The 16,991-nt window shown below is 43.7% G+C and overlaps 2 protein-coding genes across 2 annotated transcripts; one reads left to right on the top strand and one right to left on the bottom strand.

Annotated features, from left to right (window-relative positions):
- The first annotated feature begins 838 nt into the window (after nucleotides 1–838).
- On the top strand, nucleotides 839–3,211 carry LOC133906467 (uncharacterized). The gene is made up of 5 exons (XM_062348383.1): nucleotides 839–1,011; nucleotides 2,234–2,310; nucleotides 2,627–2,671; nucleotides 2,768–2,865; nucleotides 2,975–3,211. The coding sequence occupies exons 2-5, from the start codon at nucleotides 2,257–2,259 to the stop codon at nucleotides 3,045–3,047; spliced, it is 270 nt and encodes an 89-aa protein (XP_062204367.1). The 5' UTR covers nucleotides 839–1,011; nucleotides 2,234–2,256; the 3' UTR covers nucleotides 3,048–3,211.
- Nucleotides 3,212–5,454: 2,243 nt separating this feature from the next.
- LOC133906466 (probable boron transporter 2) lies at nucleotides 5,455–9,809 on the bottom strand. Its single transcript, XM_062348382.1, has 12 exons — nucleotides 9,408–9,809; nucleotides 9,160–9,242; nucleotides 8,864–9,056; nucleotides 8,633–8,771; nucleotides 7,988–8,153; nucleotides 7,689–7,855; nucleotides 7,416–7,589; nucleotides 7,231–7,326; nucleotides 7,007–7,144; nucleotides 6,585–6,904; nucleotides 6,167–6,434; nucleotides 5,455–6,040 (listed from the first exon to the last, which is right to left on the bottom strand). Exons 1-12 carry the CDS (start codon nucleotides 9,509–9,511, stop codon nucleotides 5,750–5,752), a joined length of 2,139 nt encoding a protein of 712 aa, XP_062204366.1. The 5' UTR covers nucleotides 9,512–9,809; the 3' UTR covers nucleotides 5,455–5,749.
- Nucleotides 9,810–16,991: the final 7,182 nt, after the last annotated feature.

The raw sequence follows: 16,991 nt of genomic DNA, 5'->3' as shown, positions 1-16,991 counted from the left end.
TTCTGTGAGAAATTGTATTATTTAAACCAAGTTAAATACATAGTTTACTCTTTGCTAATCCAAAAATCATGAAACTAATTTTGTTAGTCTTCTTACATGATCCTATGTCTTTTAAAAATACATGAACTCATGAATTAGTTATTGTAACATGCATGATTGTGTAAATGTGTTGCGACTAGATTAATTCATAACTGACCCATCACATCTCAAAAATTAGTGAAACCACTTTCATTAGCTTATTTATACTATGATTTACGTAGGAAAAATAATAGTAGATATGAAAAAAATTAATTACATGCTGTTTCTTAACATATTTACTTTATCCTTGTGAACTTTGTAAAAATCATAGAGAAATTAATAAAACTCTAAATAAAGTGAAATCAATTTTAAAGATTCTCTTAAAATACGTTTTAAAAAAAACAATATGTGTTTGTATATTACACTTTTCCTTATCATAAGTTAATAACTGAGCCGTATGCTTTAATTTTTTTTATTTTTTCAAACTTCCTCTCTGTAGAATATGATGCAAATAATATTATTTTTGATTTTTTTTTTCACAGAATGTTTTAGAATTGTGTCTAGTTTTTTAAGATTTTTTTTGAATTTTTTAATTTTTTTTCGAATTTTTTAAATTCAAATTTAGTTACCGTTTGGTTTTTGAAATCGGATCGGATCGAGAAGATTGGTAACCACGATTTTTAGACGGTTACCGTTGCATTTGTGAACGTGCTTCCCGGAGGGGCCGCTCGATTGCGTCGCGCCGTGCACCCCCCTCCCCTCACTGCCTCACTGGAGCGTGGAGCCTGGCCGTGGGTGGGCGCCCTTCGCTTTCGAACCGAGCCCACTCACCAAGGCGGACGGAAGCGGAAACCTCAAAGTACGCTAGCCTCTGACGAAGGCGTCATGTTCGGTTCGGCCACTTCCCCACAAGTACCCCTTGACGTTGAGACGCCTAGCATCTAGCAACAAGCCCCGCCCACCGGCCGCCGTCCGCCGCCGCGCGATCCACAGGTACCCGCCTTCCAAATCCTCCGTCCAACACCTAAGCGCCATTGCTGGCATGACACTGCTTCTGCTCCGCTCTTCTTGTTTGGTTTGGCGGCACCATTGGCGTTAGAGGAGAAATACACCTTCTTTCTTTGCCCTGGGTTCTTGGCAGTTCGCGGACTTGGGGCGGGCTCTGTTCTCTTGCGGCGCGGGGAGTCGTTTGTGCTTGCTGCCGCGGTTGCTTGCCAGCTTCTTGCTTCGGATTCGGGAGGGGAGGGGAGGGGAGGGATGTGGCCGTGCCCGCGAGGCGTTCGTGGAAATGCCGCATTGCTAGTGCCCAGATGGATTGCAGTGCTGAGTGCTGACTCTAGGACTGCGGCTCACATGGGATGGGACTGTTTGTGTTTGATTTTAGAATTCTCTTGGGACGAGTTGCAATAGAACAATACTAGTGATGATCTTTTACCTGTACAAATGGATAGAAATAGCAACGTGCCATGTCCTAGACTAGTTATTTTGAGGAGCGTTTACCAAACTAGTAATGGCCGCCACTAGTTACTTATCCAGTCCTGGTCTTCGAAACACTATTAAGTGTAAAATGGCCTGCCCTCCCTCTGTTTCCTTCTCTCCTGAATTTTTGGTTCAGTATTCATGCTTGCTGCGCCGTTTCAGTGTTAACAATTCGACACAAATCAAACAAGGAAGAGAGGCAGCTTCTTGAATAAGTGCTATGATGCCTTCTATTGGGCTGCTTATTTTTTCTTTCACTAGTTGCTTGACCTGAGAGTTTGGGTGACTTTATTGATGGTGATATTTGGCAGTCTATAATACTTGCATTGATAAATAGAAGGGCACTGAAGGCCCATTTGTTGGTTGAATGGGTCCTTCACTATCTCTTGGAACGATCATATTTTGACACAATCCATAACTCTATTCTATGGGCCTTTCGATGGATGTAACTTTGTTTCTTCACTTGTTTTCTTATTATCTTGATAAATCGGTGGTGTATGCACATCAACAAGTTGAGTTTTATATTCTTTCCTGTCATCCTGTGGTAATATATTTTATTGTTTTACTGGTGTGCTTAAAAAAATTATTGCACAGAGAAAAATTTGGCCATTTTTTATTATTGTTGTAGGCCACAGACATATAAGTACTAAATATTTTGATTTTGACCTGTTTTCTTGTTCTAATCTATCCTCCAAGTGAATATTGGTGATGAAAGCAATTTCCTTTACTTTTTCAGTGACTACCAAAGCATAAAAGAAGATGCCTTCACTTCAGAAAGCCTTGCCTCCAGAACTTGCTGATAATGTGCTCAGAGTAAGGCTCCTTTTGCACCTTCTATTGTGTTCTCCTTGGTGTTATGGGCTGTGACCAACCCTCAAATCAACTTATACTGTTGTATTGGTAATGAGCAATCAGTCATCAGACATCACTCATTTGGACCAGTTACCCTAAATTCTAGCTTCAGCTTTTTCAGAAAGACACATCTAGCGTGCCTCTGCCCTCCTGCACCTAACTCTTTGTTGTGCTTATGAGAAATTGTCACGAATAAAGATAAAGCAACAAAATCATAGCAGATGAGAAAGAAACCTTTTTTTTACTGTTGATCATTGTCTTTGTTTTCATGCTGTAGTTATATCGTGAATGCTTAAGGAGGGCGAAGTTCATTGGGCATCAGGTATGCGTATTTTATTTGAAAATTTTCCCATTACCCCACCTTCAACTTATGAAAGCTATTTTCTTAAATACTGAATTGATAACTTTTGTAACCCAGAAACACAACACAGAACTTCTAGTTACCATGGTGAGGCAACAATTCAAGAAAAACATGCATGAAACTGATCCAGAGAAGATACAGAAAATGAAGGACGAGTAAGTTACTGCCCTGTGTGAAACTTCATTACTTTTTTGGATTCCCTGACATTTTTTTTTCAGTACTTTATTGTGGTAATATATTCTGAAATTATTTCTTGTTATGCAGTGCTGCAAGAGGGCTTATCAATCATATTCTGTATGAGTCTGAGAAGATAACAGGGCGCAAATTTTCAGGTTAAAATGAAAGTTGAAACTAGACTTACAGCATGCTGTATGAATAATAGTAAACAAGAACTTTATCTTGTGGCTGTTGAATTATTTCACCTCTCCCACACAAGGACCTGCAAAAGTTTCCTTTTGATTGTTGAGTACTCGATCTATTAAAGCAATGACCTTCACTGTCCATGAGTTTCACTGTGTCTCTCGATGTATTTGTCCCATAACGCTGAGTGGAAGTTGTTTTAGCTAACCTATAAATCTACTCCTAGCCTGGAGATGGAAATATTCGGCAATTGAGAATGCTCCAATCTTTCTGAAAACAGATATATAACTGATAGCTTCTCCTCATGCTTCTTGGTTCCATTGCTGTGGAACCGGACCACAGCCACAAATTTGCTGAAGTGCAAACGGTAAAGTATGTGGCAATGATTTTCTCCCTCTTTTCGTTAGAATGATGGAAAGCTTGGACTTCTCCATCACCATAAGTATAAGCTTGCAGCTATGCCCCCCCCCCCCCCCCCCTATTTGTCAGAAATATGATACGATTGCTTGCATTGTGCTTAAGACTGAGCTGCTGCCTTTCATTCTTTCACAGAATTTTTTATCCAGTTCTGCAGTTCTCAGAAGTGTTTCAGCCGTTCTTTTTCGCCATATGAACAGGGGAAATCAATCCAAGTTTCAGTGGAGTAACACATAGCATTCCAATCATTCGTGGTCACATCTGTAGATGCTGGATGATGCACACCAAACACGCTAGCATGCATGGATCTGATGTCTCAACTTTCAATTGACAATCTACATCCCTACGAAGTTGTCACATTGCTCTTTAGAATCCGGAAAAGCGAGATAAAACCAGTGACATCGCATCGAAGAGATGATAGATTGGATGTAGGAAAGGAACTGATGAGGATGATGGATTCAGAGACCCTGGAGAGAGTGAGATGTGGCCAGGGAACTGGAACAATTTCTGGAATTGCGTGCAGATCATGGAAAACTACTTACTGATTTCTCATCCATCACCAATGGACCTGAAGGGTGGATCCTTTCCGCCTTTTCACTGCCGCACGGATGAATTCCAGCCACCATTTTCTCTCGAGCCTTCGCATCATTCTGTTCATTCTTGTGGTTGAGATCATCCTTGCTCATCTTTCTGGCACAGTTTCCTCACCAGTAAAAGCCATTCGATCACTAGTCCGCCCATGAGTTGTCAGGAAATCATCGATCGTGAAAAAGCCGAACGAACGAACATGATTGTCAACAATGGGCGTGTCGTTTTGCCAGCGACATGACAAGGTAGCAGGTCCTATGATATGAGCTTGTGACCTGCATCAGGAGGCAGTGACCGAGCTTGCCAACAATTAAAGAGGGGGCTAACTATGGAGATGAAATGTCGCTTTGAGAAACAAAGCTTTGAGCCTACAAATTCATGGATTTCAGAGGCCAAGATTACTGGTTTTTTAGTCTTGTACATGGTCCAAGCCATTGTCAATGCTTCAAGACCAATGCAGTGTCTTCTAAAGTCGGAATCATGGCTGCAGTTGAAAGAGGAATGTGGTTGTGGTGTGGTATGGTGCTACCCTTCTCCGTTTCCACTTACTGCAGGCACGTGTTGAGGCTCTCCTTTGTTTCTTTCATCAGATAAAACTGCACCACAAAGAACCTTTCCCTCTATAGTAACATGAGCATTATACCACTGAGACATTAACCTTGCAAGTTTTTCCTGTACAATCATGCCATGTCTTATACCCTGTGCTAGTGCCTAGCAAAATGCTGCTGGAATCAGCATGGGATGCTCTACACTCTACAGGTAGACTCAGACAATTGGTATCTCCCTATGCAATCATCTTTCTGTCCGAATCAGTCATTTCTGATCTTATCTTGTTTTCACATGCATTCTCGAGTTATAAAGTTTGTCGGGTTAGCTATACATTTTATCGTTTCTCTGTTTCTCAACCTTCATGCTATTCGCACCAGCACAGGGCACTTCAGATGAACTTCAGTCTGAATTGAGTCGCACATTCAGTATGCATCTGAAAAATTCAAGAACATGACATGATGCGCGTTTCAGGCGAAAGTATTCTCGAGACTGCACCATCGTCGCAATTCAAGCAACATTTTCATCTGTTAACTTGTTATATCAATATCTTGAGCTATTGTTGCATAATTTCATATATTGGCTATTAGGCACAATTCAACCAAAAAGGAAAGAAAATTTCTGTTTGTAACTAACAAAATATGTGCGAGTTCAGAAGGCACGTAGGGTCTGTTGAGCTTCATGTTCGAACTATTATACAAAACACATGCTTCAGCACCATCATTTGTAAAAAAATATGAATATCGAACAGACACATGCTTCAGCTCAATGAAGATGCAAGCAGAAAGAATGCACAGAGTTCAGAAATTTCATATATAAATTAATGAATATAAATAATAAACGAATGATAATCTTCTAGTGAAACTTGGGAATTTCCATGTAGTTACTCTGATATTCTGCTAGTTCAGAGATTATACACATATGGTGCTCCCTTAAATCAGGAGAACACAAGAAGAAAGATAAGTAGGCTAGAGATATGCATAAGCAATCTAATCATACTTCATCAGAGGACATACCCAAATACTGAAACCATTCTTTTTTTGAAAAGCCTAATACTGAAATCATTCATATAGTAGATTTCCGGTAGTTCCATAGCTTATATTAGCACTGCAACATTACTTTTCTTTTTCACTTTGGTGTCGAGCATTCGCCCAACTTGGATGGCTGGGTCTCGCCAGTCCTAGGGCTGCTTCTCCCTCCTAGAGGACTGTGCTCATGCCTGAGCTCAGTGAGGCGAGGGCTGTACGCTTTTTCAGAAATAGATGGGCTGCGGATGCCTTTCAGTTCTGCCACAGGTGTGCCACCTGAGCTGGTGATCTTGGGGCTGTTCAGGCGCTTGATCTCACCACGGCTTCTTGTGACCATGTCATCTAGAATCTCCGCACTCTGGGCATGTCCCAATGCGATGTCGATATCTTGCTGAAAAATATAGCATCAAGTGTCAGTAAAATGCAACATGACTAAAAATATTCTAATCCAAAAATGCCATGTTGGTGAGCAAGACTCAAGTGTTTGTCAGGATACATTGAATCTTTCTGAACTCACCGCTGCAAGGCTGAACGGTATAGCCAGTGATTCCTCATACTCAGCTGCGTCCAGGTCACTTAGATGTGCACCTTTGAAGAGCTTGGGGAGGATGTACTGCCTGACCGGAACCAGGAGCATGATCATGAGGGGGAAAAGAACTCCGGCTATTGGGATCCATGTGATCCCGAAGCAGACCAGCAGATACATTGTCTGGAAGAGTGTGAACATGGCTATTGTCTTGAATGGCACGGTCTCGACAAACGTGGTGTGATACTCTTCTAGCACCCTGTGAAGATTGGCGAACCGTAAGCATTTCAGTCTGGCACAGTAGCTAGCTACAAGCTGTTAAGACTGTAACATAATGACATGCTAAAATATGTGCAGCAACAGAATCACACGTGCAGATTTGTTACTTCTGATGTGCAGTAAAACTTACTTGTATCTTCTGCTGGGAGCAGTGAAGAGCAGCAAGATCCTCTCCCAAAACTGGTTACCAGGCAAGCTCTCAATGGCCATGAAGGCAAAATAGCCCCAGAGGACAGATGTGGGGATCTTCTTGAGGAGTGGCATAGCAGCGACGCAACCCCCCACCATGGAAGCCTGTAGCAAGTTGCTCAAGCGCTGCTCCTTGACCTCGATGGGCAGCAGACCATCAATTTCTTTCTCTATGTCAAAGACTGTCTCATCAACTGGCGCATCAATGTTACCCATACTAGAAGCTAGCTGGACTGTTGAGTTATTAAGCTCATTTAAGCCCTACATTTATTGAAAATGTTTATAGAGGAGTGTCATATACAACAACTATATTGTCTTAATATAGAGCCATGAGGTACTAGTTTTGTCAGGTTTCATGCATACTTTGACGGACTGTTGCTGGTAAATCAGTGGTGTCTGCATCTGATGATAAGCATCCTGCATGCTGCCATACAGTTGGCTCAAGCTCGCATTTTGGCTCATGCTCTTCCGTGCCGTGGCTACTAGTCGGTTACGGAGCAGCTGCATAGAAATGCTTTGCAATGTGAATGAGAAATTGGATATTTAGATGGTATAGTGAGGCAGTATTCAAAACTTTCATAGCTTACCTGATGCTTGAGAGTAGCCAAGCTCTTTGTATGCATCGGTGACTGTGGAATGACACCATTTGATGGAGGGATACCAATAAGGCCACACAGTAAAGTCTGCAGTTCAAGAGATGTCACTGCTCTAAGTGAAATATATAGCAAAAACCAAAACTTAGTACTTCGAAATTATGCTCATATGGGCATACCAGGAAGCCTAAGAGAAGCAAATCATAGTGGAAAGAAGGAGGCTTCCTCAAATTGAACTCTTTCTGCTGAGCAAGCTGAGATGCAACACTATGATCAAAGTAGTACAGAACAGCAATCATCGTAGCCGGTAGGAAGGAGCCAATGATGTAAAGGAGTGGGACATTTGTCATATCCTGCTTATTTCATTGATATTGGAGAAATTATTGATAAACAAATGATGTTTCACATAAAAATATTGAATGTTTCAGAATATTGGAAAAATATTTGAGTACCTTGATGACTGTCCAATTGTCATATGCACCAGGAGACCATGGATTAGGGCTGAAAAGGCGCCGTGGAATTCCTTTTGGTACACTTCCATATGGTATGTACGAAACTCCTGTCCATACTAGCACCATCAGTGGAACACCATAGTCGGCGACGAAGCCACGGAGCCATCCTGGTTATAAGTATATCAAGAAATGTTCCAAATAAAGTGCTCAATGATCATAAGAAACATAAAAATAGGAGATTGGAGAGGTATAAACTTTGCATAGCATCTACAAGACCAGTTACAGTTTCTGATGCATACCTGCTCCATAGCGCCATGATCGCGCCTTCCTGCTCCTCAGGGCGGTGAGTAAAAGGCCAAACGACAAGACAATTGCAAACACTCCATTAGCGAAGCGCCATGATGGTATAAACTCTAGCGCCCTTCTGTTTTCTCTCTCAGGAATGCTGAACTCATCAACAAGCCCCTGCATCCAACACACAGATTTGCGGTGAGATACAGTAAATTCAGATTGCAAATTACTTCAGTATTCATGAATTTCTGATACTGTTGTTTTCCAAATAAGCATTCTTGCTTTTATGCACTTCTGTTGTTTTAATCTAAGAACGAAGGAAAATTCAGTTGCAGTAATGACCAATCAGCACAAGAAATGCAACTGGAAGCAGGAGACATCTCCATTGGCTTCCATGTGCTTTTCAGCTTCTGCACAAGCCATTGACCAACCTACTAGATTATCCCACTAGAGTTGGTTGATTCAACTTGACTAGAGTAGTACACAACTTAAAGGGGCAACTGGTATTTGGCACAAAGTTCATAGAACATCCACATTAAAGAAAGCATTACTCCATCATCAACAGCATGCCTTAGAAAAATATCTGCATCAGCACAAGGTTTCAACCCTGGAAAGTAGCAATGGCACCAAAGGAACTTCAGTTTTTCACCAACCTTGATAGCCTGCTGCATGAAGAGCATTGCAATCAGAAGTCCAAACAGCTCGCCAGCGACACGTGTGAACCGGTTGATGAACGAACACGCGCCAAGTATCGCCAGAAAGAACAGCAGGACTGCAGTCCATACACAAACCCTGCACGCATGACATCGAAATCAGTTGAAACATTGTCACGGTTGGACCAATCTGCAACAGAATTCTCTGTAACCGTGACAAGGATGACTTACCAACCGGTCCAAGCGAGGAACAGATTTCGGCCGAGGTCAGGCCTGTCCTTGGCAAAGTTGAACATGAATGTGTACATGAGGACCGTCGGCTCGGCGACGCCCAGGATCAGCAGGGGCTGTCCTCCCACGATAGAGTGGATTATGCCACACAGGGCAGTGGATGCCAACGTCTGCACTGCTGTGAGAACTCCATCTGCACACAACAAGTTTAACCCCCAAATAAGCTTTTCCTGCTCAAAATTTTACCCACTGCCCTAAAACTAATACAACGAACAATTTTTTACTCCCCCATTTACCAGTGTTTCTCTCCAATTGCTCTCCGAACGATATCACCGGTATCGCGGACGCGAAGAATATGTAAGTGGTCGGCGCCAGGATCCTGAAACACAGCAAAAATCACTTCTTTTCAAGATCTTGGGCCAAGAACTCAATTTCAGAACAACAAAACGATTATCATTAATCCATTATCTCCATCACAGCAAGTTTCAAGATATTGGTACCAATGCCAAGACTGCAAACAAAGATAAAATTACTTTGCTCATACCTGATACCAACACGGAACCCTCCGGTCCAATCCTGCTTGTAGCACGCGAGCCTCCCATGGAGGTCGTTCTTGATGCCTCGTAGGGGCACGAAGCTCTCCTTCATTTCTTCGACCAAAAAGGGCTTCCCTTTTCTCAGACAAGATCTGAGGGTATATTCTGAAGAAGGGCCACCTGGTGTCAAGTGATACCCTGCTTACATCTTGCGGCAGATGGAACAGGAAGAAATGCTACAAATTTGTAGACTCGCAATGCATTTAGCGCGGATCCATGGAGGAAGGTGAGAGCCGAGGCTATGAAGAGAAGATGAGCATAGAGAGCATATGGAGCAGGGTCGAGTGAGAGGGAAAGGCTGTGACAGAGTTTCAGAGGGTAGGACAGGGAGGAGCTTCAGAGCTATGGAGAGGGATAGAGGGCAGATATATAGGCTGTGGCAGTGGCAGTGACAGTAGCAGTGGAGAGAGATATCACTTTCAAGTCCTAAAAGAATTAATTCAAAAAAGTATAAAGCATTAAATCTCTTTTGTTAAAAAATGCATTGTTCAAGACTGACCAAGGAAGGCTTCTTGAGCACAAGGAAAGCAAAAGCACGAGAGTTGCAGGGTTTCAGTCACCCAGTGGGGTGACACAGCATGCAGGATGGCTGGTGTGACTTGTGGCAAGGTTCAATTCGTTTGAACCTCGGAGGTCACTGAATTTCTAATATTTGTGATATTTAGAAAATTTGGTGAAAATGTAGTCGAATTTACCCATCAAACTGGTTTGATCACGACAAAAACCGATCGAATTGTGCATTTAGTATATGGACGATTTCACCGATTAATCGCTCAATTTCGTCGATTTTTGACTGCATTTTCCGTATTTTATTTGTGATAAAAACCGCTCAATTTCTTTCAAAAACCGTTTGTTTTATCAAATTTCAATAAAGTTTGAGAAAACCCATTAAAATAGCTCAACCTTGTAAAATCGATAACTAATTCATCTGAGCTTCAAATCAAGTGACACAAATTTTGTTAGTTTCTATGTAACATGATCTACATGATAAAAGTATTTATAATCACAAACAACTTGGATATTTTCTGTGAGAAAATGTAAATGCTAAACCTAGGTAAATGCATAACTAATTCTTTGCTAATCCAAAAATCATGAAACCAATTTTGTTAATCTTCTTACATGATTCTTTGTCCTTTAAAAATACATGAACTCATTAAATAGTTATTGTAACATGCAAGATTGTGTAAATGTATTGCAAATGGATTAATTCATAACTACCCCATCACACCTCCAAAATTAGTGAAACCACTTTTATTAGTTTACTTATACTATGTTTTATGTAGAAAAAATAATGGTAGATATGAAAATAGTAATTAAAGTGTTGTTTCTTAACATGTTCACTTTCTGCTTGTGAACTTTGTAAAAATTATGAAGAAATTAATATAACTCTAAATGAAGTGAAACTAATTTTATAGATCCCCTTAAGGTACACCTTACACACAAGTAATATGTGTTTGCATGTGTCGAGGGTTAATTCTTGACAATGATTTCGGGGTGTACCGGTCGATGAGCGCGTGAACGACGCTTGCGATGTGCGTGTGTTTTATGATGAACTAAAGAACATGGGGATTATCCAGGTTAAGGCATCCCTAAGGATAACAACCCCACATCATGTGTATTTTGTTATCAATTTCTGTGAACTAGTTACAGATGAGTTTTCTTGACTCCTGCTTCTTTCCCCTTTACAAACTGGGTCCTCCTCTCTTTATATACTAGAAAGAAAGAGAACTTATAAGTGGGTCATGTTTAGCAGACCCATGTCTGGTTAGATATTCTACTCTCAAATTATTATCATGGAGAACCGGATGAATCTAACTTGCCCTAAGAGCTCTACCTATTCATCCCATCCATGGAACACCGCCGCACCTGCCTCCCCCAGTCGCCTGACCTGTCCTATCATCGTGCACCGCAAGTTCGTCTACCAAGCCGTCCCGTCCCTGCGCTCCATGAGTCTACCTGCAAAATCATCCACTTGCTCGGTTGATATGCAGATCCTGTCCCATCCGTCGTGTGGTGCAATTCGGTCCGCAACACCGCCTCCGTAGCAATTAATGCTATGGGATAGAGCATTGCTCATCTGCACCGGCCACGACTTTGTTCCCTGAAGGAGGTGCTTCGGGAAGAAAAATACTTGAGTAGACACCAATAAATATTATTAGACAGGTTAGGTATGGGCGTCTCGCAACCAGCCCTATCCCGCCAAACATCTGTCCTTGCTGGTCGGAGGACCATTTTATATCGCAAGGAGCTTGGCAGCGCAAGCATTGTGTTGGTCGGGCGAACCAAGGGTTGGTCGCTCAATGGGCTAGGGTTCAGGAAAAAAAACCCACCGTTCGCAATATTTCTCATGAAGCCCGTTAGCCAGAATACCCTCTTACTCAATACTTCGACAGTAGCCTCTAAGCTTTCTTGTGGCCATGGTCAGGTCTGGCCATACCACTTGGGTTTCGTGGGTACATAGTCCATCCAGGGAATGGTCATCAACGTCATTTATCTTTCAGATTTTGACTCTGAACTTCACGTTACGTGAGGAGGTTAAGCGTCCTGAAAAAGGAAGAAAGAGATAAACATTGATTGCCACTAGGCTCGAGAGACTTTCAGTTCCCCATACGCGCCCCCTTGGATTTCAAACGGTTCGGATACTACGCCAGTTGAGGTTCATCAGTACTTCTGAGAATGATGAAGTTAAAATGACCAGATAACCTGCTGGTAGTGGTCATTGAGTGTTGTCGCGTGAAGTGGTCGGAGAGCCAATCTGGCGGTGGTCTGTTGGTGGCCGTTAAATCCTACAAAATAGAGAGTCTGGTCTTTTAGAGAAAACCTTACAAGTTATATTCCATGCTAGTTTAGAAGATTCTACAAAATAGAGAGACATGCCCATCTTTGAGTAACCCTATACATAGAATTTGTGCAGCAGGGCGGTGTTCCAGGAGTTCTATGATTCACAGCCGTCCTCCATGGCTAGCTTGACCGCGCCAGGTCAGGTGATATCGACCACTCTGTAGGGTTCTTCTCACTTGGGGGAGAGCTTATTCCGACCTGCCTTATTCACAATTTGTCTAAGGACGAGGTCGCCTACAACTAGCCTTCACTCTCGCACCTTGCAGTTGTGATAGCGTCTGAGGCTTTGCTGATATTGGGCGGCTCGAATTAGGGCACGCTCGTGGAACTCTTCGATCAGATTTACATCATCCTCTCGTCACGCCACCTGGTCATCGTCTGAGTAGTTGGCCACTCGGGGGCGATTGAAAGGTGATCTCGAAGGGAAGCATTGCCTCTGCGACAAAAACAAGGAAGAAAAGGGGTTTCGGCTGTAGCCCTACTAGGAGTCATTCGCAGCGATTAGAGTAATGTGGGTAATTCATCCACCCAGCGTCTTGAATAGCTTTAAAGTCAATCAAAGAGTCAGGTTTTGATCCCTTGCAGTACCATCCTATTAGCCCTTTCAATCTACCTGTTCTCTGTGGATGTGCCACTGACGTATAGGAAACTTTGGTCCCGATCTCTTCGCAGTAGTCCTGGAAAGCACTACTGGCGACTGAGTCCTATTGTCCGTGATTATGTGATTTGGACTGTCAAACTGCACTACCAGCCCTCGTATGAATTTAATCGATGCTGCAACAGTGATCTTCCTGACGGGCTCGGCCTCTATCCACTTGGTGAATTTGTCAATTGCTATGAACAGGAATTTAAAACTATCCAAGGCTTTAGGGAATGGTCCCATGATATTGAGCCCCCAGACAGCGAAATGCCAGGAGAGTGGTATGATTTACAGCGCTTGGGTTAGTAGGTTGTTATGTCAGCCATGGTACTGACATGACTCACACCATTTCACTAGCTCGCAAGCTTCTTGAAGGGTAGTGGGCTAATAAAATCCTTGCTGGAACGCTTTTCTGACTAGAGCGCGGTATGAAGCGTGGTTTTCACATATGCCTTAGTGGATATCAGAGAGTATTGTACTCCCCTTTTCCTGAGTGATGCACTTCAGTAAGAGGCTATTGCTCCCCCGACAGTAAAGTCATCCCTCTATCAGGGAGTATCTGCGGGCTTTTTGCGAGACCTTTTCTGCTGACGCATCATCATCAGGGATTACTCAATTCTGAAGGTAGTCTGAGATCCGATCCATCCAGGTCGTACCAAATCGAGCAGGACGACCACATGATGGTCACCTGAGGTCGACAGTACCGAAGGAGGTGTTACCTCCAAAGGTGTTTCCTCTGGTGCTCTGTTTTCAAGCGGAGCATCATCTTCACCTTGGTTCAAGACTGCGGTGGATGGTCGTGTGAGTCTTTCTTCAAAGATTCTGATCGGGATAGGTTCATGAGAAGAAGTTAGATGAGCCAGCTCATTGGCTAGAAAGTTGTATTTGCGAGGGACGTGCTTGACTTCAAAATTGAGAAAACACCGCTCCAATCTTCTCACTTCAGCAAGGTATGACGCCATTATTGGATCAGAGTATTGAAACTCCTTTTGCACCTGGTTAACAACCAATAGCGAGTCTCTTATCGCTAACATGCGTTTAATTCCAAGTGCGGAGGTTACTCACATTCCAGACAAGAGGCCCTCGTATTTCGCAATATTGTTAGTGGTTGGAAAATATAATTGAACTACGTACCTGAGAAGGTCGCCGGTTGGTGAGGTCAGGACCACTCCAGCCCCTACTCCCTTTAGCATAAATGATCCGTCGAAGTACATGGTCCAGTGCTCGTCCGCCTCTGGTCGTTGTACTTGCTTGGGCTCAAAGGACAACCACTCGACCATTAAATCGACCAACGCCTGGTAGCCGTTCGGGGGATGAACTGAAGATCAAACTCCTCGAGCTCTACTTCCTACTTTTCTATTCTTCCTATCACATTCAGATTGTGGAGAATTTCTCTAATCGAGAGTGAGGAGATTACCCTGATTTTGTGGGTCTAGAAGTAGTGTTTGAGCTTGCGAGAGGCCATCAGAATGCCGTATAATAGCTTCTAAGCCTGTGGGTACCGAGCCTTCATATCGTGTAGGACCTCACTGATGTAGTATACTAGTTGCTGAAGACCTTCTCGCTCGATGACCAATACTGTGCTCGTGACCTGTGAGGTAGTTGTAACATAGAGGAATAACTCCTCGTCTGGTCGAGGTGCGGTCAGTACAGGAGGGGAGGAAAGGTACCTTTTTAGATCTTGGAGGGCCACTTCTACTTCTAGGGTCCACAAGAAGTGGTCGCTCTTCTTCAGGAGCTTGAAGAGCGGCAGCCTCTTCTCTCCCAGCTTTAAGATGAACCTGCTCAAAGCTGCCACACATCTTGTTAGTTTTTGGACTTCGTTTAGCCTAGTCAGGGATTTTATCTGGTCGATGGCTCTGATCTTATCAGGGTTTTCCTCTATCCCTTAACTAGAAACAAGGAACCCGAGCAACTTTCCTGATTGGACTTCAAACGTGCACTTCTCAGGGTTCAGTTTTATGTGGTACTTTCAAAGGTTATCGAACGTGAGGTCTGCTACCAGGTTGTCCTTGGTTCTACTCTTGATGACCACATCATCAACATATGCCTCTATGTTTCTAGTGAGCTATGGTCAAAGAATGAGCTGAATACAATGCTAGTAAGTGGCACATGCGCTTTTAAAACCAAAAGACAATTTTACATAACAAAAGACCCCGAAGGGTGTCATAAAAGCAGCCTTCTCCTCATCTTCCCTATACATGCTGATTTAGTGGTACCTCGAACGGGTATCTAAGAAGCTAAGAAGATCGCTTCCAGTGATTGATTCAACAAGCTGGTCAATCCGAGGTATTGGGAAGAGATCTTTCGAGTACACCTTATTGAGGTCAGTGAAGTCGACGCATATCCTCCACTTACCATTGTGTTTTTGGACCATGACTGGATTAACTAGCCACTCTAGGTACTGTATTTCTCAGATGAAACCTGCTTCTAGGAGCTTATCGATCTCCTTACGAAGTGCTTCCTTTCGGTCGGCTGCAAACCGACCAGCTCTTTGCTTGACTGGACGAGTGTTAGGTCACATGGACAACATGTGCTCAATCACATCCCTAGGGACTCTAAGCATATCAAACAGACTCCATGAAAAGATGTCTGCATCTTCCCAGAGAAAAGTGATGAGCGTGAGTTCCTATTTGGGGTCCAGACTGGCTCATATCCAGACAGTCCTGATCGGGTCGGAGTCGTCAAGGAGTGTTGCCTTGAGCTGCTCGTCCTAGCTGGCGGCGACGTGAACCTTCACCGAGCGGTGACTAGGCGTAGCATTCCCCGGCTGTGACTCAGGAGTTAGCTTGGCCATGTTGAGGCTCCTATTATCGCAGTGCAGGTCTGTCTTTGTGTTACCAAAGATAATGATGGCCCCGGTCGAACCAGGGATCTTAATCGTCTGATATGCATAGTGGGCAACGTTCCATGAACTGGGCCATCGCTGGTCACCTCAGGATCGCATTATAAGCGGTCCCGAAGTTTGCCACATCAAATAGGACATTTTCGGTCCTAAAGTTACTTGGTGAGCCGAAAGTGACGGGTAGCTCGACCTACCCCAAGGGCTTAGCTGAAGAGCCCGGGGTAATCCCAAAGAAAGGGGAGACGGTTTCAACGCGCTCCTTAGGATTTACAGGACGTCCAACGTGTTGGCGAAGAGGAGGTTGATGGAGCTCCCTTCATCTATTAGCACTTGACCCAATCGGATGTTCTGAATGGTGGGTTCGACAACAATAGGGTAGCAACCATGTCGCTTGACACTCATGGGGTGGTCGGCCTGACTTAAGGTAAGGGGCACCTCCAACCACTTCAAACACAGGCTTGGGACTGGCGTGGTCGCCCACACTTCTCGGACCACTGACTTGTATTCTCTATTCAAGGAATATGTCATGGCACCCCCCGAAGATGTGGTGGACCATGTAATCGGCCTGTTGGTACACTAGTACCGACTGATCAAGGTTAGCCCCATCCTCACCATCCTCGTCGTGCCTAGATTTACGCTCTTCAAGCTCCTTGTCAATGATGCCCTTCACAACCTTACACTCGGTTAGGTCGTAGGCATCTGTGCAGTGGATCGGGCAATAGCCATGATCCTTCAGCCCCTCACTTTTCTCAAAGCACTTGCGCGGTCGGCCAGCCTGCTCGACCGCCATGACGTCGGATGGTCCCTCCTTGCGTTTGTTATTTTTTTTTCTCTTTTCGGTCGACCCCTTTGGAGGAGGCGGGCTGGTTAGAGGTCGGCCGTGACCTGGCATCAATCTGACACTCTCAGGCCTTGGCAGTTTGGGCACACTTGTCTACGAGCTCGAAGAGCTCAATAGTGTTTGAGATTTGCTTGGTGGTCAGCTTCTTGACCATCTTTTGGTCTCTGACCTCTCTTTTGAATGCTATGACCACAGATTCACCTGTGATTCTTGGAATGGTGTTTCAGCACTCAGTGAAGTGCCATATGAAGTCTCTCAATGACTCACCTTGTCACTGTCTGACTTGGTACAGGTCATCCTCGACCCCGAGTCGGGCATAGGTTCCCTAGAAGTGGATGACAAACTAGTCCCACATATCCTTCTAT

This window comes from Phragmites australis, chromosome 23, assembly GCF_958298935.1.
Source record: "Phragmites australis chromosome 23, lpPhrAust1.1, whole genome shotgun sequence".
Taxonomy (NCBI): Eukaryota; Viridiplantae; Streptophyta; class Magnoliopsida; order Poales; family Poaceae; genus Phragmites; species Phragmites australis.
This window is presented reverse-complemented; position numbering and strand designations above follow the sequence as displayed.

Excerpts from the sequence above, each read along its gene's own strand:
- LOC133906467 (XM_062348383.1), top strand. The coding sequence starts at position 2,257 with ATGCCTTCACTTCAGAAAGCCTTGCCTCCAGAACTTGCTGATAATGTG. Across the intron at positions 2,311-2,626 it reads TTGCTGATAATGTGCTCAGA|TTATATCGTGAATGCTTAAG; the intron begins GTAAGGCTCCTT and ends TTCATGCTGTAG. Across the intron at positions 2,866-2,974 it reads ATACAGAAAATGAAGGACGA|TGCTGCAAGAGGGCTTATCA; the intron begins GTAAGTTACTGC and ends CTTGTTATGCAG.
- LOC133906466 (XM_062348382.1), bottom strand. The coding sequence starts at position 9,511 with ATGAAGGAGAGCTTCGTGCCCCTACGAGGCATCAAGAACGACCTCCAT. Across the intron at positions 8,154-8,632 it reads TCATGCAGCAGGCTATCAAG|GGGCTTGTTGATGAGTTCAG; the intron begins GTTGGTGAAAAA and ends TGTTGGATGCAG. Across the intron at positions 6,041-6,166 it reads TACCGTTCAGCCTTGCAGCG|CAAGATATCGACATCGCATT; the intron begins GTGAGTTCAGAA and ends TATATTTTTCAG.